This window comes from Microtus pennsylvanicus, chromosome 19 (assembly GCF_037038515.1).
Source record: "Microtus pennsylvanicus isolate mMicPen1 chromosome 19, mMicPen1.hap1, whole genome shotgun sequence".
NCBI lineage: Eukaryota > Metazoa > Chordata > Mammalia > Rodentia > Cricetidae > Microtus > Microtus pennsylvanicus.
Window position 1 is genome coordinate 10,777,501 of NC_134597.1, and position 26,413 is coordinate 10,803,913.

General features: G+C 35.6%; 1 protein-coding gene across 4 annotated transcripts in view; it reads left to right on the top strand.

Annotated features, from left to right (window-relative positions):
* Window positions 1–25,578, top strand: part of Foxp2 (forkhead box P2) — a 478,828-nt gene extending 453,250 nt beyond the window's left edge. For 3 of the 4 annotated variants that reach the window (XM_075953425.1, XM_075953424.1, XM_075953426.1), the window contains 2 exons: window positions 238–401; window positions 24,004–25,161. In XM_075953425.1, the coding sequence (XP_075809540.1) occupies window positions 238–401; window positions 24,004–24,148 (309 nt within the window). In that variant the 3' untranslated portion in view covers window positions 24,149–25,161. Of the gene's footprint in view, window positions 1–237; window positions 402–24,003 lie in introns of all 4 variants that reach the window. The other variant, XM_075953427.1, reaches the window with a different exon arrangement.
* The last annotated feature ends 835 nt before the right edge of the window (window positions 25,579–26,413 follow it).

Below are 26,413 nucleotides of genomic sequence, written 5' to 3' on the forward strand. Positions count from 1 at the left end.
CACATGAGTGCGAAAGTTTGCTGTGGGAGCTAATGTTTATATGTTCACATCACATTAATGTCCTTGCTATCTCGACTGCGAGTGACCATTTAGAAATTTTGTCTTCCCATACATTTGATTTAAGTGCTTCTGAAATATCTGTAAGGCGGTGTGCAAGCGCTGAAGAAAGATGTACTGTTTCAGTGATGTCAGAGGGCAGGCGTGCTAAAGCTATCTTGCTCCTTGTCCATCCACTAGGCTGCCTTGGCAGAGAGCAGTTTGCCTTTGCTAAGTAACCCTGGACTGATCAATAACGCCTCCAGTGGCCTCCTGCAGGCCGTCCATGAAGACCTCAATGGTTCCCTGGACCACATCGACAGTAATGGGAACAGCAGTCCGGGCTGCTCGCCTCAGCCACACATGTAAGTGTGGTTAACAGACTCCTGAAAAGGAGGAAAATATATTCTCATGCTTCTGAATTTGGTATTTTTTTTCTGAAGTTTGCCATGGTGTTTGAGTAAAATCATAAAAGTTTAAGTAAAGTTGTCTTGTACCATGTCTGTAATATATAAAGTAAATTGTTGCTCACACATCTTATAGATTATCCCAAGTGTTTATTTGGTGTTGATAGCATTCTTCTACAAATTCTTAATACTACTAAAGCCCTGGTGGGCATTAATTGCTGTCTCTGAAGAATCTCCATCTTATGGGTGGGTCTTTATCACAGTTTGGTTTATATGGCATAATATGAATATTCGTGATAGGGTAAGTTGTCATAACTTTTACTACCATTACAGGACTCTAAACCATTTATGAACTGTAGTCAAGACATTGCCCATTTTTATAAAGCGTAAAATGCAAAGTTTAACTGTTACCCACAGTTTACACAGAAGCTGGTAAAGTGTAACTTTTTGCCTGTCTTATAAATCAGTGTAATTACATATTCAAGCTTAATTACTGGAGCGTCTGTATTGGCAAGGTTTATATGTTATATTTTATGCAAGACTACGATTCCTATTAATATTTAGCAGCTAACTATATCATTAATTACTCTAAAATCTTTCCCCTACCATCTTTTTAATGGAGCTGAGAGAGGAGAAGTATTAAAAATTGATGTATTGTGGATTTCAGGAAAGTGTATGACACTTTTTTAAATACCAGGTCTTATTCAGTAGTGTCAGGCACATCGGTTTCTTGTTTACTAAAAAGTACTGACCCTAGCAAAAACGAGCATTCCTGGAGAAATAATTAAAGCTGAGTGTTGAAGTACATGTGCTTCTTAGCTGGTGGGATGATGTTCACATGTTTCGGCTGTCCTTCCCTGAGTTACTCTGAGAGCTGCTTAGAGGCACGTTACTGATACAAGATTACTCCTTGCCTTCATTTTTATATTTTATTCTTTGTGATTTTTCTTTTATCTTTTGTTTTGTTCATGAAACAGTGTCTCACATTGTAACACAGGCTCAAGCTCACATCCCTCCTGTCTCAGCCTCCTCAGCATTGCTGGGATTACAGGCATGTGCTACCACACTGGACTCTTTGTATCCCCCACTAAGTGTCCAGTCAAAGCTCTGAAAGAGACAGAGACCCCTGTTATGTACCCATTTTTATTTGACCTTTTGCAAGTTATTATTTTGTTGATTTTTAAAAGACCTTCCACTGACACCAGATGTCTTTGAGACGGTTTGCCTAACTGATGGATGGTACTTCCACTCCATCGTCTTTGCAGAACACACCGCAGTCATTAAAGTGTTTCCTCCGATTCCAAGCCATTACTTTTCCAAAATGGAAAAATCCGTCTTTTGGAAGTGTCTTTAGTTGTATTAAATAATACAAAAGGGGTGATAAAACCCCAAGTAAAAAGAACATGAATATATGCTCTCGAGACTAGCCGTACTCTAAGCAAGAAAAAGGAGCAATCAGACAAAAGTTTTCCCATACAGCATCATCACCCTGTCAGCCATGCAGTGGTAGCTGGAGGCTTTTCCTTTCAGTTGCTCTCCTGGCTGTGCTCATGCTCACTCCCTATGCAAACGCTAAAAGAATTCATCTTTAAACACCCAACAAGAGTTAGATCCTGGTTTTCTGCATTTAAAAGGGGGGAGTTTATAGGAAAGGCATTAGTAAAGGCAGTGTGTGAACTGTGGGTGCTCTTTCCCTTGCTCCCATGCAGTGTGAAGCTGCTGATGCAAACCATGAAGAAGGAAGAGATTTTCACAAGTTTAATTGTCCAGTGCTACGAATATTAGAATAAAAAATTAATGACTTAATAAAATAGTTTATTAAACACTGTATTTTAGAACCTGAAATAATAATTTGACTAAATAATGGCTTTGTTGAGTCCATAGTATTTTTCATTTGACAATTGGTAGTTCCAATCATTCAGTTTATTGTTAATTTAAAGTTTAATTATGAAATATCTAAAAGAAATAGTATTATGAAAAAAATATTAAAAATATATTTGATTTTTTCATATAGTAGCATTATCAGTTTGTACAAAAGTCATTCAGTTAATGAATTATGTATGTTATACTGACATGAACCAACACATAGAAAAAATATCTGCATTTATTTTCTATAGATGAAACAAAAGCCTCCTTTTCTGTGTAGGAAATAGATTTCAAAAAAAAGTTAAAAATTAGAGGAATCCCTTACCTTGCCTTTTCCAGAGTAATATAAATGAAAATCAAGTTTGTAATTATCCTGCAAAATATTGAGTCAACATTGATACTTCCAATCTCTCTGAGCTGCTCCATCAGCTTTCTGTGGTCTGTTCAGGTATTAGCAGGTATCAGTGCAGCATCCCACATCGTCAATTCTATACTTCTAAAGTGTCTGTTTGTATGAAAAGAACTGTAAGCATTTTGTGTTTATTCTGAAGCAAGGCAAGGGAACATTATTGACATGTTTCTACCAATTAAAATGTGCTTGCATCTAATTGAATACTGTTCAGAGAATTTTGAGATTGAATAGAAATAAAAAACCCCTATTTTATAAAATATTTATATAGCAATATTGTGTATGTGTGTGTGTGTGTGTGTGTGTGTCCCTGGGTGAATTCAAGTTGTATGCTGTTTGGAAGCAACTAGTTATGCAGATATTAGTATGAAAGAGAGACAGTGCAGCTCGACCTCATCAGATTGTTAGTGGTCCGCCTTCAGATGCTGCACTACCCAATGGGAATGAACAGGTTCTTTTTCCTTGGTTTATTTTTCTTCCTCCTTCCCCCTCCCCCGAACTCTTAGTAATGCCTACCTTGTGAGATTTACGCAAATAAACTGAGTGCCTGGGAATAATGATGCTTCTTGTGGTACATCCCTACTTAGTACTGATTGATAGGACTGATTGTAATATCCCATTGCAATCATAAGCAAGACTTAAAGCAACACAAAACACACTTTGCAGTTTTAATACTTTCTGTCCATTAAACTACATTTGTAGATCGTTTTCCCAAAGAGTATCTTTTCTCTGACTCTAACCTCTCTTATAGTTCCTGAAGTAAACACCCCCATTAAAAGTGAGCAAACAGAGGAATGCATGGAGCTCATTGCCCACAGTCAGTGGGAAATGGGATTGGAGACATAAGAAAATACTAACTGAAGTGGTTGGCAGTGAACAACCTTAACAGAGAAAATACTAATCCAGAATTAGTCACTCATGTGCCCAGAAACAGGGAGAATTGGGTTGGACAGGAATTTTGAATACATAGGTAAATACAGGATTTAGAATATATGAAGATGGGACCAGACTACTAAGTTACTAACTAGCAAGTTATGGTATTGTGCTCATCAGTGTGGCGCTTGATCAGTGTTATGGGCTTGGGTTTGGTGCAGTCATTGTCTGCTTTGGAGGCAAACTCTCTGAAATCATATTGCATGTACGGTAGTTGACAGCAGTAATATCAGGATGTTTTTAATTAGGACATCTGGATGAGTAAGAGTAATTTTAGTAGGTTCTAGTGACTATAGTATCTGCCTTAAATTAAATGCAAAGAATGGGGGAAAACAATGAATTAATCTAAGAAGTCTTTTAGCATAAAAATGAGTAAAGCACCTGACTCTGTTCTAAGAAGAAAAAGAAAAAAGCTCATGGCCACTCTAAGAATAGTGTAAAATAGAAGACAGAGCCAAAATGAAAAGTGATAACTTCATACTTTTGTTTATAGAGTCGAAAAAATTAAATGTCCTCAGATTCTGGGGGTAACAAAGACGTGAGAAATGCATAGTCTGTTTAGATTGCTATTCAGTTCCATAACAGTGATGCGGTCGGATGTGAATGTGCACTTGAAGTTGCTAGAGATATCAGTCATTTCCCTAAATACTCCACTCTTCTTCCTAATACTGTTCTTGCACTACAAAATTTGTTTTTGCAAAAGAAAGTTTTACCAAATAAATCCATTTTTATCCCAGACTGTCTGCTTTTCAACCCTGTATTTTATTTCAGTGTTGTCTTACATAAATTCTTCTTCTCCTTGTTATAATGATTCTGTTTCCCAGGAGGTTTTCCCAATTAATTTTTCTGTCAGAATTTAACTTCAGATTCTTGCTTCTAACAGAGTGGCTCCCCATTTCATTCCTGAATGGATCTTATTGCATCTGGATGTGCAGGAGACAGGCATGCTCATTCTGCAGACACCCCTAGGTTAAGGCCAAGGTTGTTAAGAATGTATGATGTTTTAGACATATGGCCAGGTCCTTGGAAACAGCGTAGCTACACAAAGCACTACCTACAGGAATAAAATTCATGACCCGGCTAGATCCCTGAAGCAGGGAAATCAAAACTTTAGAACAATAAATAGCTCTAATATGAGCATCAGGTGGTGTAGGGATCCAACCTCAGGTCCTCAATCTTGTGTACCCAGCACTTCACCAGCTAAACTATCTCCTCAGCCCTTTAAACCTCCATTTTCTAGCACTATTCAAAGAGTTTTCAGACCATCCCACTTTATGGACAAGTGTAAAGGATGCTTTTGACTTTATATATTTATTTTTAAAATTATTTATATAGTTCGATTGATGTTGTGTTTACACTGAAGTAATTTGAGCATGCTGCCTTCTCACGTGTGTTAAATTAGAAGAGAAAGAAATATTCGAACCCGACATGAAAGGCGAAGCCATACTGACGGAGTAGTCCACATGATTCCTATACCCAACCCAAGGCAAGCAATGGTGCCACAATATGATGAAGTCCCAATAATCAGCACAGCCCCACCGTTTCTTCCTTATCAAGCACCGATTGCTCCCTATCCTCAAGGAGTTGGCTCAGATTCACCTTCTCTTGTGCAGTCTTAAACGAGATCCTCATTTTTGCGTTTTCCAGCTCTCTATCTAGAGATCAGAATTAATGTTCTCCCTAAGTTGTCTCTGCTAAGGCCTTTCAACACAAAGATGCTCCTTTTCATGGGGTGTTACATCTGACTATTAGTGTTTTCCACTGGTGAATTTTCAGATGACTTCTTACAAGTTTTCCTTAGCCCCCTTACTCTCTTATTTTCTTAGCTCAATATTTAATCTCGGTTGCAAGTGATTATCACTTTCTTCATCTTACGGGAGAAAATACCTAAGAGCTAGTGATATACTATAGAGAACATTGTTACTTTGCTACATGTAAGGTTAAAAAACAAATTGTTGTGTCTTTAGAAGGCAAGCATTTGGGGTTGAGAGGCGTGTGTGTCCCGGGAAAGGGGTATGTGTTGGTAGATAATTGCAAGTCGTATTTACCTCTCTGACCAGTGTGTACTCTGTATACCTTCAAAGTTTCTACGTCACACGTGTCTCAGTCATCTCGGCAGCATCTTTGACTTTGCCTCTCCTGTCAGTAACAGCTTGTCACAAAGATAGCTGAAATGGTCAACCAGATTCCCATTTTCTGTTTGTTTTTTTTTTGTTTTGTTTTTTTTTTTTGATACAGGGTTTCTCTGTGGTTTTGGAGCCTGCCCTGGAACTAGCTCTTGTAGACCAGGCTGGCCTCGAACTCACAGAGATCCGCCTGCCTCTGCCTCCCAAGTGCTGGGATTAAAGGCGTGCACCACCACCGCCCGGCTCAGATTCCCATTTTCTAAGATGGTGTTGAGACTACACCGTGCGTCATCATAGACATGATTTTCAAATCTATAACTTTCCTTTTTGTCTCCCGTTTTTTTTTCTTTTTCTAAAACTTAAAATTTGCAGATTCTACTCCTTTGGTTAGTGATATTTTATATAAAAATTTCCACAAATGTTAGCTCTCCCTGTGGAAAAAAATGCATTTGAAAGTGGTGTGGTTCTAAATTTTTTTTTTTAAAAAAAGTTAAAAGTGACTGATAATCTGAGCCAGTGCGTTCCCTCTCATTGTTTTTGCTGCTGTGAAGGCAGTCTTATTTGTCTGCTGTTGTGGGCCTTTATGTCACATTATACAGTTCTGAAAGAAAAAGTCCTTCTCAGCTTCACGTGTGTTGTACCAGATTTATTCATTAACACTGTTTCACTCATCTTTAATTTTTATCTCCTAACCTTCCTAGGTCTCTGGTAATTTTTTGTTCTGATTTAATTCCATTTTTATTCAACGTCTAAACTTTTTCATTAACTTTGCTAGTTAGCTTTGAGAACTCTTTTCGAAATGACTGTGCAGAACTCATGACGATGGCAGCTCTTTGTCATCTCTTTGCCTTTGTCGAGAGCGGCAAGTATGGATCAGTAGCTGCTGTTCTTTTTGACATTATTCCAGTCCCTGTATGCGGCACTTACAAATCCTTCTAGTTCCTCTTAATAAAAAGATTCTACCATAGGTACGGTGTCTTCTGCTAAAATGTCTGATGTCCCCACAGTGCCAACTGTGGGACTTTGTGGGTTCCTATAGGGTTTTGAAGGTTTTCATAGAACTTTACTGATGTTATCTGACATCCATGGTGTGAAATCCCACAATTTAGGCTAAGTGTGTCAGACGAACTTGGCTGACAGTGTTGTAGCATACTGATTCTGTTTCATTTCTAAAGAGGGTGTTTGTTAGAAGATACATCTTCCTTTTCTCTGCCATTTGAGGAAAATTTCTATCTTTAACGGTCAAAGAATCATTCACTAAATGGTTAGAGAACAAATATTGCTTGTATATTATTTTTTAATACTTCTAGGCGGCAGAAAAAAGTAAAGACTCTGCATATCCTCCCCAAAATTTTAAATTTTGCTTTTAACAATGGAATTAGGAAGTCGACATATTTGACCTCCTTTAAATAAATTAAAATTTAGCATTTCTATAAATCATTAATGATATTTAAATGTGAATTAATGCTTTAAAGCACAGGGATGCTGTATTCCATAAGCAGTATCTATCATTAGGATAGAATTAACTAACAGGTAGATGATAGATAGATAGACAGAAAGACATCAATCTAATTTATATAAGCAACAAAAAATTAAACAGTTTATTGTCACTAGAGAGAATGAATGTTTCTTAAGTTGTTCTTCAGCTTTGAAGTATCATTAGCTAAACATTTAAAAGATGAAAGGATAGGCAGTCAGGGGTCATGCTGTGTTATCTTACTGCCGATAACGGCAACATTAAAGCCACAGTCCTTTCGGTAATTAACAAAGAGATGATGCGCTAGGTTCATAAGAGATTCATATTGTTTTCATTTTCTAATCTATTTCCGTGTTTTATACAGAGTGTAATAATGCATGCGTAGGAGAAAACTGAAGTTGTCAGAGCAAGGGATATGGTCTACCAGAGCATCCAGTCTCAAAGACTAGACACATGAAGTATGTGAAGTCCAGGCAAAAATGAATGCCTACAAAGATACCCTAGGTGACAACTTCAGTCAAGCCAACTGAGAAGGAGAACATTTTTGCTGCGGAAAATTGACAGTGAGAAAAAATAGCCACAGTCAGGGCAAACAGGGTAGCCACCAACCCATGGGGCTGTCAGAGCTCTAAGTTCAACTATAAGACAGATCAAGATCTTCAAGAAGGAAGAATCGAAGAAGCCAAGTTACTTTAGACAGAAACTAGTACACATACCCCATGAACCCTTGTATCCTGCTGTTGCAGACTGAAGCTTTATCCAAGAAATAAGGCCAAACAGATTTAGAGGGTGATTCTAAGCAGACTTGAGACAACAAGAAAGAAGCACAACTTGCTAAGTAAGAGTCAAGATCTGAGCTATAATTTTATTTTGATTAATGACAGATGAGAAATGGAAGAGTCCTTAGACCTGTTTGAAAGTCTGTGAAAATCATACATGTAAGAAACACAGAATATTCCAGTAGTACTATACATCCATAGGCAGCATAAAAATTCTCTGAAAATAAGAGTAATTTGCAATCAAATACTAAAATGTCTACTTCATTAAAAAAGGGTTTATTAAGTATACTAATATTAAAATTTGAACCTAGCTTTAAATTTAAAATAGAATTCATTTGTTTATATCTAGCAGATGTGGAAGTTATTAGGATACCCTGCCTGGTATTTTTGGGATGGAAGAACATTGGTTCTGTCCAAGCTTTATTGCATACTTCTTGGTCACATATTTTTTCAAGAAGGAATGTTTTTGTCTCCTTCAAGAGAAAAATTTTATTTTGTAGGATTGATGTAAAGTTTCTGCCTACAGGAAATATCTATATACAATTTTTATATCACAATAGTATTGATCCATTTAATACTAAATGATAGCAGATATTATCTTAATTTACAAAAATACTAGACAATACTAAATTTTAAAAATGAAATATATTAATCAAAACATGTTTTGTAACTTCTTGGTAAAAAGAGAGTAAGATTTTTTAATCCTGGTTGCTGTAATAATACTGTCATTGTTTTGTCTGAACTGAAAAATTAAGTATTTCTCTATAATGTTCTTAGGTTTATACTATAAAAGTCTATGTATTACTACCAATAAAATTTGAAATATATTTTGAAAGAATAAAATCTCAAGTAGAATGACATATATTCTTTATGGCCGGAAATGTAAGCATACTGATATTAGCCCGAGTAGCTCTCATTTTGTAAAAATTTACCAAATGGTTTTCTCTTTCTTTTAAAAAGTTAACATTTCTTTATAAATAATACCATTCAAAATTTCCCCTTCCTCCCCTCCTCCCATTTCCCTCCTGCTCTCCCACTCTCCCTCCCCCTCTCCCTCCAGTCCTATGAGAGGGCAGGATAACCTGCCCTGAGGAAAGTCCAAGGCCCTCCCCCGCTCTATCCAGGCCTTGGAAGGTGTGCATCCAAACAGACTAAGCTCCCCAAAAGCCAGTACATGCAGTAGAGACAAATCCCATTGCCATTATCGTTGGCTTCTCAGTTGGTCTCAATTGTCAGTCACATTCAGAGGGTCCAGTTTGATCATATGCTCATTCAGTCCCAGTCCAGCTGGATTTGGTGAGCTCCCATTAGATCAGGCACACTGTCTCAGTGGTTGGACCAACCCCTGGCGGTCCTTGTTCGTATTCTCCCTCCTTCTGCTCTTCAACTGGACCTTGGGAGCTCAGACCAGTGAGTCTCTATCTCCATCTGTCGCCAGACGAGGGTTCTATGGTGATATTCAAGATAATCATCAGTCTGACTACGGGACAAGGCCAGTTCAGGCACCCTCTCTTCTACTGCCCAAGGACCTAGCTGGGGACATCCCCGTAGTTTTAAATGAGTTATATAAGCATAGTACCCTAAACCTAGAGTAGACGCATATATACAGTATAACAAAATTAACTTTAAATTTATATCAATAACCAAAATCCATACCAATGTAAAATATTTTGAAATTAATAGTTGTTTTTTGGATTAAAGTAGATTTAATAATCTACCTCTTTATCTCATATTTCTGTATTATATATTATAATAATAATATTATTATATAATAATCTACCTCTTTATCTCATATTTCTGTATTTATCTCATATTTCTGTATCATATATTATATACTGGGACTGAATGAGCATGTGATCAAACTGGACCCTCTGAATGTGGCTGACAATTGGGACCAACTGAGAAGCCAACGATAATGGCAATGGGATTTGTCTCTACTGCATGTACTTTCTTTTGGGGAGCTTAGTCTGTATTATCATATTTCTGTATTATATATTTAGAGATATTTTTTAATTTACCTTTTTTGTTTTATTTTTTTCTTTGACTAAGACTAATAACAATTTGTAAACAACCTCCTTAAATGATGATGATAAATATCCATAACCCAAAAAAGTAAAAATTTTATTTGAAATTTTAACTTTACTTATAAGTTTATTTCTATAACATGTTATAATAAACTCTGTATCTTAAACAATAAATCACCAATTTCTCTTGAAGACAGTGCTTTTCATTTCAAACAGACTATATAAATGGAATAACTAAGCTTACAATTTTTACGCATTTCCAATCAATTAAATAGAAGGTATATATTCAAAAGTAGCAAATATAAACAATCATTCTCATAAAATTAACTCTATCATGAAGATTTCTGTATTTCTATTTTAGAATTTTATATATGAAAAACATTTACGTAGGATGAACAAGGGTTTTGTCATTGGCAAATAGAATTGAAAGGAAATGTATTAGACAAATATGAAATTGACAGATTGCTAATTGTGTATCTTGTTTATTTTACTAGCCTAGATATCAATGGTTATTGTTATTTGTTTGATAGTCTGTACCACATACTGAGGGGAATGAAGTTATTTAAGAGAAACCCCAGTTTGCTCTTGAATTTTCTTTTAACTAGAAAGTTTGTGACATTGTTTTATGAAATCAACAGAAACCATGAAATCAGTGTATATCATATGTCCATAGAATATCTATCCTAATATTTTATTTTTTATTATATTTTTTTAAATTTTTAATTGTTATTAATTACCAGTTAGGACACAAGTGTAAATAAAGGATAGGGAGAATGGTATGACTGTGAACTTTTCCTTTTGGAGGTTTATACCCCACTGATGTCAAAACTATTCACATTGCATTTAGTACAAATAAACATCAATTGCAGTTTCGGAATATACTATTGAATATTTCTGAGAAGTAATGTTTTACAGTAACAGCACACTATTATGGGACAGGAGGAGCATGTTGTACTTTTCTTTTAGGAGATACACTATGTTAAATATATTTAAAGTGTTCTCAAATAGCTAGGACATATGACTAAAGGTGATAAGGAAATATCTATAATGAATAAACCACATAAAAATTTCAGTCTTTTGTAACATTTAATCTTTACATTATTGATATGATTTTTATTGAAATCTTCTGTATTGTAGTTATGGTTCAGAAATAATTTTCGCAGTATTGTTGACATATATCATGTATTTTAAGGCTTAATATTTAATCACTAGCTTCAGAGAGTACATATGCATATACATTTACATTGCATTGAAAGAGATATATTGATTGACTGATGGATATAACAGGATTATTTGTGGTACTAGGGGTTGAATTCAGAGTTTGCACACTCAGCAGCAAGCTTTGCACAACTAAGCACTCACGCCAAACTTTATAGTTTAATCATATTTACATTGTATCATTGAGTCTCTCACAAACCACGACAAAGTATTAATACTTTAATCATTATATTTGATAATATTGTCATAATTAAAAAATGAGAAAGCACTACTGAAATACTAGTCTGACCTCCATTGACTTAAGTGGATTTGGAATATTTCACTCTACTTATAGGACTTTCTTCTTCAAAAGAAAGGCAGGAAGAGTATGTAGGACCACTAACTAAGTCTTGAACAAGGATAAAGTGAAGAGAATTTACATCCCTCTAGGGATTAGGCTGTGTGACCACAATCTAAAAAGATAAACTTTGCTCTTGTACTGTGACTCTGCTGTAGGGTGCAGGCAAACATTAACATTTCTTCTCCTTCCCTAATGCCTTAGGTCCTTATAATTTTCACAACAAAAGGAGCAACATGTTCCTTCAGGCAGCAAGTCAGTGTATTAATGGAACTTGCCCTCTGTGGTTTGAGAATACGCATTTACCGAGTGCCTCTGTAAAACCGAGTGATTAACTGGAATACAAAAATCAACTGTTACTTTGCAGATCCCTCAAATAGTGGCAAACTGAATTATTTTTTTTAATAACCACAAATGCGCACTTACTAGTGAAATATCCCCTATATGACATAGTCTGAGTTTTTCCGTCTGCCAAGTATGTCGGTCATTACAGAAACCAAAACAAAGGGATGAAGAAAGCTTTCATCTACACAGAGGGATAAAACTACATCGTGAAGGGTGTAGTTGTCAGTTAGGGTTAGCATAAAAGCAGTTTTTAGATTGAGTTTAATGGAATTTACTGATATTGACTGTTTATTTGCCTACATAAATCACAAGTGTAACTGATTCAGCTCAGTTTTAGGGCCATGTAAGATGAGAATGGACACGTGACTAAACTATGGGTCTCATTCTTAGCAACCCTGTCCTTCACATTGGCCAGGCCTCCAGGAGAGGCACAGGTTTAGAAGATTGAGAAAAAGTTCTGGCGCCAAATCTTAGAATGGGTTGGTCTCTGAAAATATTATAAGGTACATGTATTTTTAAAATGTGGAGAGCAGACATTAAGCAAGACCATCAAGAGTATAGGATACATATTTCTTAAAAGGCTTGTTTCCTAAGACAGTATGCAGAAAAACAGTAGATTGTGATAATGTACTAGAATTGATTTGGAAAGCTTTGGTTATAAGAATGGTAACTATTTTCATAGATAGATCGTTTAAAGTAATTTGAATATTTTCACAGTAAATATGTATATTATAATTGCATAAGCATTCCATTTTCATTTCCTCATATATCAGTTAAAAAATCAAATGTATTTAAAGTTTTTTAATTTCAAGTACCCTTTTTCTCTTTTGCTACTTTGCTATGGAAAAGCATTTTTTTTCCATTTGAGAAAGCAAAATTGAATGTCCTCTTTTTTATAAATTAATTTTATATCACTAGTTTTCCCCTCCTCCCCGCAAGTCCTCCCCCACCTTTCCTTTGCCACCCCACCCCTCACAATCTACCCCTCCCCTGTTCCTGCTGACACAGGGAAAGTCTCCCATGGTTGTCAACAAAAGCATATCGAGTTAAGGCAGGACCAAGCTCCTCCTCTCTACCCCCAAATGCCCCCCCCCCTTTTTTAAGCATTCATTCAAAAACATTTTTCCTTAAAATGGCATAAAATCACAGACTGAAATTAGATCTAAGTAATGTTTACAGAGAGCATGGATCAATATTATTGTTGCTGTTGTTGCCACTAGCTTCAGAATCGCTGAGACATGTGGATAACTTCACTTTCGGCATGTCATTTCCACTGCTAATGCCAAAGCCTTCTGAGGTCACACCCACAGCTCCTTGAGCATTAAAACCAAATATATATATATAGTGTGTGTGTGCCATCAATGTCTCATGTGAGATCATGAGCTTTCCCTGTGCCTCGGTAGAGTACAGAAGGAAGCCTTTCACATACACAAAAATGTAAGAGCCCAAAAATGCAAAATCTTTTTACTCCACAGCCTGCAGCCTAAATTGCTCTTTCCCAACATTTCTAGTACCTATTTGTCATGGCTCTCGGCACCCACCTTACCACACTGCATTGGGCAGCTCGCAGCGGTGACCTCATTGTTCTGCACTCAGTTGGTACAATCCTAAAACTTCAACTGTATCCTTTATCTACCCTAAAATGGTCAATAGCCTTCCACTGAAATCACAGAAAGATATACTTTCTGTAATGCAGATAAAAGGCTCTTCACTCTCTGATCTTGTTCTAATTTTCTAACTTTATTATTATAATAGAAACCCCCATGACTTTGATAATTAATGTAAGATTCTATCTGCTCCCCCCACCCCCAATTTCCACTCTGTCCTTTCTCTTGTCTCTGAGTAACAATTTTCAAATACTTCAAATCCTATCCAAAAATGCACCCTCCCCCAGACCATCATAGTTTACATTCTCAGAGTCTATCCTCCATCTCTCGGCACTTTCTCTATTGTGGCATGCATCACTGTTTTTGCTGTAGCATATTTCAATTGTGTAATTATTTCCTCTATGAGACTGAAAGGTATGAAGACTGTGGGTAACGAGGTGGCTCAGCATTTGAGAGCACTTGCTCTTTCAGAGAACCTGGGTTCTATTCCCAACACTCAAATGGTAACTCATAACCATCCCTAATGCCATCCCAAGGGTCTGATTCCCTCTGCTGACATCCATGGGAACCAGGCACACGTGGTGTATGTACACACACTTGGGAGAATGACACACATGTTCTGTACATACATATGTTTGGGCAGAACACTCATACACATAAAACAAAATAAATAAATCTAAAAGCACATAACTTTTGAAAGGGACTTGTGAGAAAAGGAACTATTGTCTCTTTCTCTCCTCTTCCCCATGTTTATACATAAATTGAATGCTTTATTTTTTTTTCCCAAAACAAGGATAACTTTTATCTGCCTAGAAGTACTGGGTGGTTTTATTTTCTGACTTCGTTAGGAAATAATAGAAGATATTATATCTTGCCAACATTAATTGAATCTTTCTATACAATTATTTAAAGAAGTTCTAAATACTTTTAATCCCCACAGTACAAATGGCTTCAAATTGTAAGGTATCAATCATGCTTTCTTCAAGCAAGAAAATTAAATCTTTGCTTTTCTATAGTTACTGCTAAATGGAGAATTAAAATAGAGTTGTTTAATTCAATATCTCTCCCTCATGGAAAGAAAAAAATTACAGCATTCATAATGAAGTACTATATTCTAGTTTGAGGAAATATCCATTACTAACTGAATAAATAATTGATTTTAAAAATCAAAGTTGAATCCCAGAACCAAGGAGGCAGAGGCAGGCAGATCTCTGGGAGTTCGAGGCCAGCCTGGTCTACAAGAGCTAGTTTCAGGACAGGCTCCAAAGCTACAGAGAAACCCTGTCTCGAAAAAACAAACAAAAAAAAAATCAAAGTTGAAATTATTTTAATATCCACTTAGAAGTACATGCCATATCTTCACTGCTTTAGGAGGAATATGACATTGATTATTGAGATAGATCTTAATACACTTCTACACTTCTAACTCAAGGCTTGTGCTATTCCCTCTAATAATACAAATATTTGATAAACACAGGCAAAAGAATGACTGAGAAGTGCATTTAATCTAAACATCTATGCTTCTATGTGCATATATTATAAAAAGTTCACTATTCCTTTTTTTAAACTCTTATAAATGAAACAGTGAAGATTTGTAAACCCAAATAGAGGTTTTTGGTGTGCTTTTAACTTTCTAGTAAAGTTTTTAGATATCTTCAGTGTTCAAATATTAGGTAATTTGTTCCTATAGTCTGCTGTGATGCATTCTTTTGAAGTTACATCCATCCACTTTATTATTATGGGGTTTTGCAAGGTCCAAAGTTTAATGTGCAGGACAATTGAAATTAAGAAGCAGAGGGAAGCAATGATGCATTTCATATCCCTAGGGGCATGTGATGTGATAAAGGCCTAGCTCTTCAAGTCCAGCAAGAGAATCAACAATTGCTATCATGTCTGTCTTAGCATGCCCTTGTTTTATTCTCTTTAATCAATGCCACCAACTATGTATATGTATTTGATTAGAATAATTCTCAGAAGGAAATAATATCTCCCACCTATGAATTCCTGTATCCATAAATTACTCTTTATCTTAGAAACTTTACTCCTGAACAAACTAGGAATTTTGAGTGTATATTTCTCTCCTTCTAGGTTATTGGTTCTTAGATATATAGTAAAATTTCAACAGTGTCTCACTTATGGAAACATTGAATACATTTTCATTAAATTAATATTAATATTAGCAAGGGGAAATACTGATAATGTTGTCTGATTTCCTTAACAAAGTAACACTGAATCTTTTTTAACTAACTTTTTTCCATCCAATATATTTTGTTCATGTTTCCTCTCCCACAGCTCTTCCCAGGCTTTCCCCACCTCCCTACCAATTTTATTCTCTCTCTCTCTTTCCTGCCCTCTCTGTCTCTCCCCGTCCACTCTTTCCCAAAAAAAAAAAGAAAGAAAAAGGAAAAACAAAAAAGAGCAAGAAATTAACAAATAAACAAAAAAGCCCTCCAAAATCAAAATAAGACCAATAAGACAGAAAATGCCAAAACAAAGCAAAATGTCATCGTAAAAGTTGACATCCTTATAGATACAGGGGATTTGGCTCAATCGTGAACATAATGGAATTTCTGGCACAAAAATTATCTCTTCTAAATAGGCATATAAATATAATATACATAAAAATTGCTATGTTTCTTAAAATTTGCATTTTAATCTATTCCAGGTTTCCCTAGCTCAATGTGTATTATCAGAACTGAGTAAGCCCCAGTGTGCACAGCAAAAGTGATACAAGCCCGGACCACTCAATGCATGTATGTTAATGATTTTAATGACAAGCTAATGATGAACCCTGTGATGGATAACGGGGAGAATAAGCGTAGAAGCTCTCTGAGCAGAGCATGTCGATGCTGGCTCCTCTCCTTTGAAATTAGCTTTCCGTGTGATGTAAAATGATCCGAGACCTGACCTGAGCTTTTGCCTTAGCTTCGTGATGTTCAGGATGTGTTCCTTAATCATTCTCTTGAATAATTATAGTAACAGATGTGTTATTTATTTTACTTCCTTATTCTTTTACAAAAGGGTAGCTCCTCAATACTGGCATCAAAAACGTGTGCCACAAGTATTTTTGTTTTGTTTAATTTATATCATTTCTGAGATACTTGTAAATATTTTGCTCTGGAGAGAAGATTCAAATATCATTCAGGAAAAAGAGTACATATTGATGTTTAACCATCAATTTCTGTCTTTATGACATATCTTCATTGATGAAAAGAAATAAAGTATTACGTATATTGTGACTGTATCTAATATTTACTGATCACTCATGACCCAGGCATGGAATCACATTATTCACACTTTAACATATATATAGACGTTCATTTATCTTTCATAGCAATTGTAAAAACTAGAACTTTTTGTGTCTCTTGTCTATGACTTAAAAGAAATGCAATGGGTATGTTAAGATCACAGTAGCCTTGTTAACCTATTAGGAAAAGAGCCCAGCTTCCAGCCTAAGTATTCTGCCCCCCAGAGCCCATTGTATTCTTCACTATCTAGCCATTGCTGCATGACTGAAGATTACAAATGAAGTGACTAATCTGTTCAGTATTCCTTATGCTACACTCTCAAACTAATCAAAATACTAAATACATAAAAATCTATTGTGCTGAATGACTCCCTTGTAATTAAAACCCTTCAGATGATTTCACTTGAGTGGAAGATTCATGGTGAGGCACTGGGTAGAAAAAACAAGGCCCCTTTTATGTAAGTTTTCATGAGTGTTTCTAAGATGGAGAGCTGAAAGGCTAATTTTCCCCAGAAGGGATTTTAGTTTTTCCCCGGAAGCAATATTAGTTATCCCACTCATGATACATTGAAGTCTGTAGAAAATGGAAGCTACAAAAATATACACTATGTTCTTAATCAAAAGCAATTTTAGTATCCCTACGATGAAAGCAATAAGAGAAAGATATTGATAACAACCACAAGATTAAACTAAGTCTCTATAAATCTAACACCCAAAAGGCATGTGGGGTGTGTGTGTGTATGAGAAAAGAGAGAGAGAGACTGAGATCTATTTCTTCTACTTTGGCACACAACATGCAAATGAACATGTGGATCACCTAAGAGTACCTAAATGAGGAAATGAAAATTGAGATGATACTATGGTAATATTAAAGATATTCTCAATGGATAATGTATTTCTCTTGATAGGAGTTGACCAGTCTTTAGGCACAAGAGCTGTAACTTCCAATCAGTTTGTCCTGGGGGGCATTTAAATCTCTTCTGCTGCTTTCTGGTGGTGTCTTAGGCATTATATTGGTGACAATCATGTCTTGCTGTTGAATGGTAATAATTATTGACTTTGATTTGAATTATGTTAGTTAATTTACAAATCAAAACCAAAATCATAAGAAAAAAAATGTATCTATTTCCTTCTAGCTCTGATAATTTCTTCATTGACTAATTCTGAATAGAAAAGAACCCAAGCATATCTGATTCTAGAAAGAATTTCTTTCTTTTAAAGTGGATGTAAAGGAAACTCTTCCTGACTTTAGGATAATTTATCCAATCGGCTACACTGACTAGGTATTTCCTATGTGTAAGTGTCCTCATTTATAAACTTCACGATCTAATCAGCAAGACAAGGCACCACTACCACTTTGGAGAGTTAAGTGATTAAATGAGGTTTAAGCAGTATAGAACAGCAGACGTCGAAAGGACTTGAGAAATACCGCAGAGGCTAGCTTGTGTGTTGGTTCTAGCTCTTCCTATCTTCAAACCCTTGAATGACCCTGTCTATTGACCTGAGAAACAGAAACTTCAAATAAAATACCCCCATGTTTGATGTAGTGTAGGATTCAGAGATTCTATGATTTGGAATTTCAGCATTAACAATTTAAAAAATGCTGTAGAGGTTCAAGAAGAAGATCAGTATCATTATAGACATAGTCTATAGGAAGTTAAGTCTGTATGTAGTGGTCCTTAAATAATGGGGATGGTGTGACTAGGTAGGTTAATGTATAGAAGTTAATTCCAGGCTTTGTGTGTATTGATGGTGACCAGCTGAGTGGGAGCCCAATGGCTTGGAGAAAAAACTAAGAGCAGTGTTTTGAAAAAAATAATTTGAGTATCAATGTTACTTGTTATTAGAAGTATGATTTCATATAAGTAAGTTAATATCAGACAGTAGCTTACTGGGAATACTGCAGTGATTTATTTTAATGTTTTGGCAGCGCTGATGTCTAAATTTGGATGTGTATTTATACAGGACAATGATGTACTGAAAAACATCCTTACATATTAAAATTTTCTTAAGATGCAAGGGAATATAACTATAGTTACCCATTTATAAAATTTATTGCTCATGTCTTTATAATGCATTCTCCTTGTTGTTTCTCTTTATTTGAGAGCTTGAAGATTTTTCATAATGTTCTTTATTTGAATAAAAGCTCCCAAGGAAGACACAAATAGGCCAGGTGGGGGACATGGAGGAAAAGGAAGCTGCCAATGAGGGGCTTTCTGGGTCTTCTCAGAGTTCCAAGACAGTTGAGGCAACACCATGACACAAGAGGGCAAGTCCTCAATTAAAAGTATAAAAAGTTATAAATAAGAAAAAAAAAGACATAGGACAATGACATCCAGTGTGCTGACCCAGAAACTCATGATTTAGCCCAGGCTGACATCAAATTTACTATTATTCTACCTCAGCTCCTAAGTACTGAAATTCCAGGCATGCACCTTGATGCCTGGTCTATACATTTTGACAGTTACATGTGTCTGGAAATAGCTGTTCAAACTAGAAAGTTTTGAATATATACAGTCCATTTATCAGACCTAATTAGGTAAAAGGTAACTATTATCTTGACCTTCAGAGTTTATTCTAATTATCCCCAGCACTTGGCGTTTGCTAGTCACTAAAATGTTCTAAATCCTAGATTGAATTGGGGAAATCTAAAATTATAAAAACAACTTATAACTATTATTAAGTCAAAATGTCAATTTTATAAAAGTCATTAAATGGATATGAACTTTCAAAAGTAATCTCATTAGATAATTTCATTTGTATATTTTAGAGAGTACTTGGTGAATATTGACATTCGATTTAATAAATGCTTCAATTTCTAGACACCAGTGCATGATACTATAACAGTTAGGAGGTTCGCCCATCGTTTTACTCAAAGTGATAGTTCAATGAAACAAGAGTTGAGTTTAGTTTGTCAATTTTCTTATTCTCCACATTTGAATGTGCCTTTATAGTGATTCTCACAGTATGTTTCTATGGCTTCAAGCTTTTACTATTCTACAGTCACCTTGGGGAACAGGCATGTAGCACACTCATGTGTAAACAGAGCTTCCCTTTTCTCCAATGATGCACATTTTCCTAATTACACACATTACCAATTTACAAATCAACTCAGCTATCTTTTATTTGGTCAAAAAGTTTGTCATGCAAACAATGCTAAGTTTATTCTATGTATATATTATAAATTGTACTTTCCTCATATACAAGTTGTTCTCTCGACAGTAATTATGGCAGAGACTAATTTTATTGTGTGTTTTGTTGTACGGGATATCAATAGAAACATGAAGATTTAAAAGCATGACAAATAAAGCTTTACCTCAACAGTTCCATGCTTCAGATTTAATACAACTTCTCATATGAAAAAATAAGCACAGGAACTTCAATCTCATTGAATGTCAATGACAAACTCTTCTTGGCTTTTTATTTGTGTGAGTTACAATATAATTTCATGATTTACCCCACAGCATTCAATAATGGCTTTGTAATGGCCGCTTCCTATAGTCTCTAAACTATCCCCAGAGAGTCATCCGTACTGAGAACTGAGAGAGCAAAGCTGATAATGTCTGATACAGCAGGGACATTTGGGAAATTTCTTGTGAGAACAAGTCTGGAATGGCTACTGTAAAACTGACTTTTCTAACTGACTTTTATTAAGACTCTTTTTTTGCTTACAGCCTATCACAACAGTTTAAATGCCTGGAATTTCCCAACACTATGAGGAAAAAGTTAAGTTGTGCAAAATCTTCTCTCCCTCCCCTAGATTGTTCTAAGCTGGACCATGAGCCTAATGTGTAGGATCTGCGACTATTCAGATAGAAGACACCGTTTTAAGTTAAGGCAGCATAGGAAATGTCTGCATCATGTAAAAGTAGAATCCAAAGCCCCCAAAAGCCTATGAGACATTTGTGGATCATTTCAATATTTTTCATAGGTGTAATCTAATTTTATAAGAGTTTTAAATTAATCTTATGCTATAATCTATATACTACTTGAAATTATAATTTTATGCTGATTATGTTAGTTTGTTAAAGCTACCTACAGAAATTATAACATGTATTCTTTTAGCATATGCTAATATTCTCAGATTCCAATCTTAATTTAATATTTTGATTGTCAAGTGAGCAGCAATACAATAGTTGTTTCTATTTTTCAGGATTAAAAGATATCTTTATTTTTATCTAATGTATTTTGATAAGGATATCTAGAAAAGGGTGTAAAAATAAAATTTTCTGCATTTATCAAATTGCTAAAATATTCCAAGGTATGTTGTTATTATTAGAGTATTTTTAATTACTGTGATTACTCTAAATATTCTTTTTGACAACTCATGTGAGTTGACTAAAATTAATATGAGCAACCCCATCCAAAAGGTTATTAAGACATGCTACCCCCAGTTGTATTTTAACTTGATGGGAATCCAAATGCACTCTTCCAATTTGCATGCTCTTAATGTAACATTCTGAATGAGTTTCAAAATGAACTCAGTGTTTCATGATTTAGTAACTCTAAAATCTTGCATACTTGTTGCTGAGTGCTACGAAGTGTCTGTTTCCAGACCTAGGATTATCATGTGTTATGCATTTCCTAAAGATGATTTGATTCTACGGTATATAGATTTTTATATTGATTCAGCATTATTTTCATTTAGTTTACGGGAGAGTTGTGATGAACGCCCAGGCAAAGCAACTTCCCTATGTTCTACAAATCCAGTTGGAGCATAGCTAATATGGTTTGTGTCACCATAAAGAATGATAATACACCTTATTTCATTACAATACCCTGCTAATGACGTTATTTGCATCCCCAGCATATCTGTGCATGATTGCTGGTAATAATCCTGTCATAATATGCAAGTGTCTCATTCCAATTGCGGCAATGAATTCAAAGATACATAGTACACATTTATTTCTGACTTCATAATGCTTGCTTCTCATTAAATACTAAATGACTCATCCAGACATCTTAATACAGCGTAAAGTGACTGAGAGAACTAATAATTTTTTCTCGCTTTTTTCAAACCACACAAGCATGTTACTGATTTATAATTAATGCAAATTAAAGCTGTAAGCTATGTTTTTCACATTAGGAGAAGGCTTTGCTATGTTTTATGACTGCAGCGACCTTGTGTAGTCTAGACTCATTTGTCTCTCTTTAGTATTTTTAAGTACATATCTCTAGGATTGTTTGTTACCATATGATAAATATATGTGACAGCGCTTTCAGAAGGCTTTCTTTGTCATAAAACTCAAGGGGCTCTCTCCAACAAAAATAAATTTACATCCCCAGATAATCATTCACATTGAATTACTTATTTAAGGATATTTTATTTACAGTGCAATGAGTTCTAATTAAATTTTAAATTTTTCTGTGAATCTCATGCTTAAAAACCCGTAAAGAAAAATTTCAGAGATTGCCTTCCTTCTTGGAGCAAATCGTTTTTCATATTTTAGCACCCAAACACACGCATACACACACACACAAACTCCCACATGAATAGAATTGGCTACAGGTAGTTCACTAGTGTGGATGGATCTGTAGAGCCTGTATGTAAAATAAAAACAGAGGCAAATATTTCTTTCATCAAATTTAGGAATTAAAAAAAGAAAAAAAACTTTGCTTTTCTTTCTTGTTAAGTCTTCTTTTTATCTTCCCTATGCACTGAGATATACGCATCCTGTCGTCCCTGCCCACGCTGTTCCCTTTCCTAGTTTTACACTTCAGCGTCTTTAGTTCCAACTTGGATTTAAAGTGGGAGTGGGGGATGGGGGAGGTGATGGGGTTGTGAATAATTCACTAACAACAAAAACAAAGGCAAAAAAAGAAAACAAAACCTAGAGCTCCCCAATAAGATTTGAATAATAAGTTATTTTGCAATGAATATTAAAGCAATCTGTACCTTTTAAAATTCAAAGTTACTTCTTTCATTGAAGAATGTAGCCCAAGAGAGGGCTGGCACGTTCAGTCACTTTCTAATGCAAAAACTACTTGATAAGGAATTTTTTTCACAGTGATTCCCTGATGCATCTAATGTGTCAAAAATAATTAGGTTTTGGCAGCTTTATCATTGCAGCGCAACCCTTTCCTTGAGTGGGGCCTGGATCATGTTAAGCCTTGTTTGTGTGTGACAGCATTATTATTCTTGTTAGTTGCCTGCTTCCCCATCACTCTGTTGTGTTTGGAAATTTCCCACCTCAACTTGTGTTCCTCACCAGTGTTTTTCTTCATTTATTGACAGTTGGTAAAGATATTCATTAATTTAGAGTTAAAAACATGTATCATCATGTCTCACTGAACTGCTGGGCTGAAGTTGATTAATGGCGAAGCCTTGCTGCAGGTTTTCCTCTTAGGAGCAGCGCACCAGCCCTGCATATTAATGAGAGATTGTGGTTTCTATTAACAAGATAAAAAAGCAGGTCTTCTCTTGCTTCAGGGGTAAAAGTTATGAAAAATTTGATTATTTATATATAATATTTTTCTACCAGGTACAACCTGTGAACCTTTGTAGCTTTCCTCGAGTGACAGTAACCCTTCTACTATATTTCGGGGTTGGAGGGGTAATAAACTTCAGCTTATAAGTTGGTTACTTTTCTATAATTGCGTTGGTATGGCTGGTATCCTCATGATGAAATTTTAATTACATAATGTATGTACACACACAAACATAAAGGTCTATGCTTTCAAATCATTGCTGGCATCCCGTTGATAAAAATGCTTTAGCCTCCGTTTTACGTCCTAAAATTTGTTAGTATTTGTTTCAACAAACACTGCAATCTTGTCCACACTGCATTTAAAAACACATGAAAATTAAAACTGTTAAACTAAACCTGAAATACTGAGAAATACATTGTTTGTAACAACTGAATGGTGAAAGTACATCTTTAGTTTGTCCGCCACTTATTTGCTTCACATTTCTTTACCCTTATTCTGTTTATAACAAATACTAACAAAACGTTTCATCTGGAACAACAACCCAACACAGCATGTGGAGTCCATGCGCACATTCTGCTGAAGCCGGCCCCATGGTTCCCTGGCCAAGTATCTAACCAGCCTATGCCCTCTGTCAGATGCAGCTGGGAGAAATGGAGGGTGGTCTTCCTTTGTCTTCTTTCAGTTGACCTCTTTATTTGCAAAGTTGTTTAACTTTTGCTTACCAGGCATTCAGTAAAACTCTTTGCCTCCATATGTTTTTCAGACATTCGATCCACGTCAAGGAAGAACCTGTGATGGCAGAGGATGAAGACTGTCCCATGTCTTTAGTGACAACAGCCAATCACAGTCCGGAGTTAGAGGATGACAGAGAGATTGAGGAAGAGCCTTTATCTGAAGATCTGGAATGAGAATGAACTTGTGACAACCTCAGTGTGAAGGGACATATCACTGACCTTCATAACCACTCCACAACCATGAATAGTTGACACATTTTTACTGTGACTATTTATTAAGCATGGATAAAGGAGACAGCCCTAAAGGAACTTATCAAGCCAGCCCTTTGGGATTCAGAACCAACAGGCAAAATGCTTGTTTTCTTCTCTCTCTGTCTTTATCATTTATTTCTTTATTTTTACTTTTCTTTTTCTTCTTTCTTTTTTAGAAAAAAAAAGCAAAAAACTGATTTTCTTGGGAAAAAAAAAAAGAACTGTTCTTTCCATAATGGCTCTGCCCATTTAAAAAATGTGGCTCTTATGGGTTCATGAAATGACTGAATATGAGGATCCATGTCCTATAGAAAGCAACTGCGCCTCATATACTGCCAAAAATAGTGTTAGTTTCATTAATGTGAATTTTCCAGCATTCAGTAGTTGTAATGTTAGAAACAATTGCTGGTCAAGTTCAACTTGTTGCTATTGTTTTTTTAATTTGCACAGGAGTAGTATCAGAAATTAGTGTCACTGCTTGTATCTAGCTCAATTTTAAACAACAGAACCTTAGTTTTTTATGTTGGTGCCACCAACTGTAAATGACATAAGTTAGTTATTACGAAACACAGTAATTAGACTGTTGCGACCATCTAAAACCTTAGGCTTCCAGTCTGTGCTGTTGGTGTTGAGATGTAAAGTGCAATCCTAAGCTAACATTATCTGTGCAAGCACCATAGAAACATTTGCATATCTGCATAGATCTTACAACTGTACTCTTTACCTCCTTGTGATAAAGCTTTGTCTACCTGCAAACACAGTCAAAGGCTACAGCTGCAAACCAAAGCCAACTCTAACCATGGCCAAGAGCTCCAGGACAGAAGCAGCCACACGCTTTGGTCAGCCTTCTGTAAACTTCAATTAGTACAAAGGAACCTTTTCCATGAACTACCTGCTGTTTTCTGATGACCTCTGGGATCTTTTCGTTTAGCCCTAAACAAAGAAACAAATATGACAAAAATAATAAAAAAAAACAAACAAACAAACCACCACAACTAAAAGAGTTCATTCAGTCACAGAGTAATCTTCTGAGGCCAAAAGTCCATCTAAATGCAATGAAGATTTGCTTTCATTAAAGACAGAGGTGAGGACAAAATCTGCAGTGGAAGTTATGACATGCTAGAAAGCAACAAATGTGGATCACTGACCAAAACAATTGTGTACTTGATGCAAATGCAGATTGCGTATTGTTATATATATATAGTACATTGTGTTTTTGTTTTCTCCATCCAGTCAATTCTTTTTGGTGGTGAGTACATGTTGTTAGAAGTACATGTCTTGTATGGTCTTAATCTCTGTCGTGTACTATTTTTTTATAGTCTTAAGTTATAATAAAAATAAAAAAACAAAAAGTAGGAACCAAACATAAAAGGTCTAGTAAAGCCAAAAATTAATTTCCTATTGATTTTAAAGTGATCTAGCTGAGTTTTTACACTGAAAGCAAAGATTATAGCAAGTGTAGCCCATGGTATTTATTTTCAGTCAAACCAAAGTTACATATACTTCTGCCTCTTCTTATATGGGATATAAACACTACCACACTCCCTTCAAAGACTTGCGCAGGCCAAATTGTTGGAATGCTGATTTTCTTGACAACTCTAAACCCCAAAACTATGATAATACGTTATGGTGTAGTTGAAGATAGCATAGCCAGATGTTTGCTTAAAACCTAGAGACTTTACGTGTTGCTTTTCATGTGCTGTGCCAAGTCTTGATAATACTTTTTCCCCCAACCAAGGGACCTCATAACCTGATTATGGTTATTGCTTTACAAACAGTTTTGACAGAAGGTGGCTGCTAGAGCTTAACATATGTCCCGGTTCTGTGTGATGGAGCCGGTTCTTGCAAACTAAGCTCAATGTTTATCCTTTGCTGAAATCAGCAAATAGAGTTAGAGAGATACCCAGTCATCTATCACACCAAATAAAAGGACATAACGGCTTTCAAAAGGGTTTTCCCACTTACCCAAAAGGCTTTCTGAAAGCTTCTACCTCTGCAAAAAAGAAAAAAATGAAAAAGGAAAAAAAAAGAAAAAAAAGGAAAAAAAAACGGAAAAAAAGAGAAAAAAGTTAGAACAATTATGGCAGATTGCATGAAACATGAGAACGTCACAGTGACTGCTACTTTTCATTCTGTTTGTCTTTGGGTCATGATCAACGAACCGGAAGTTATTGACATGGTATCAAA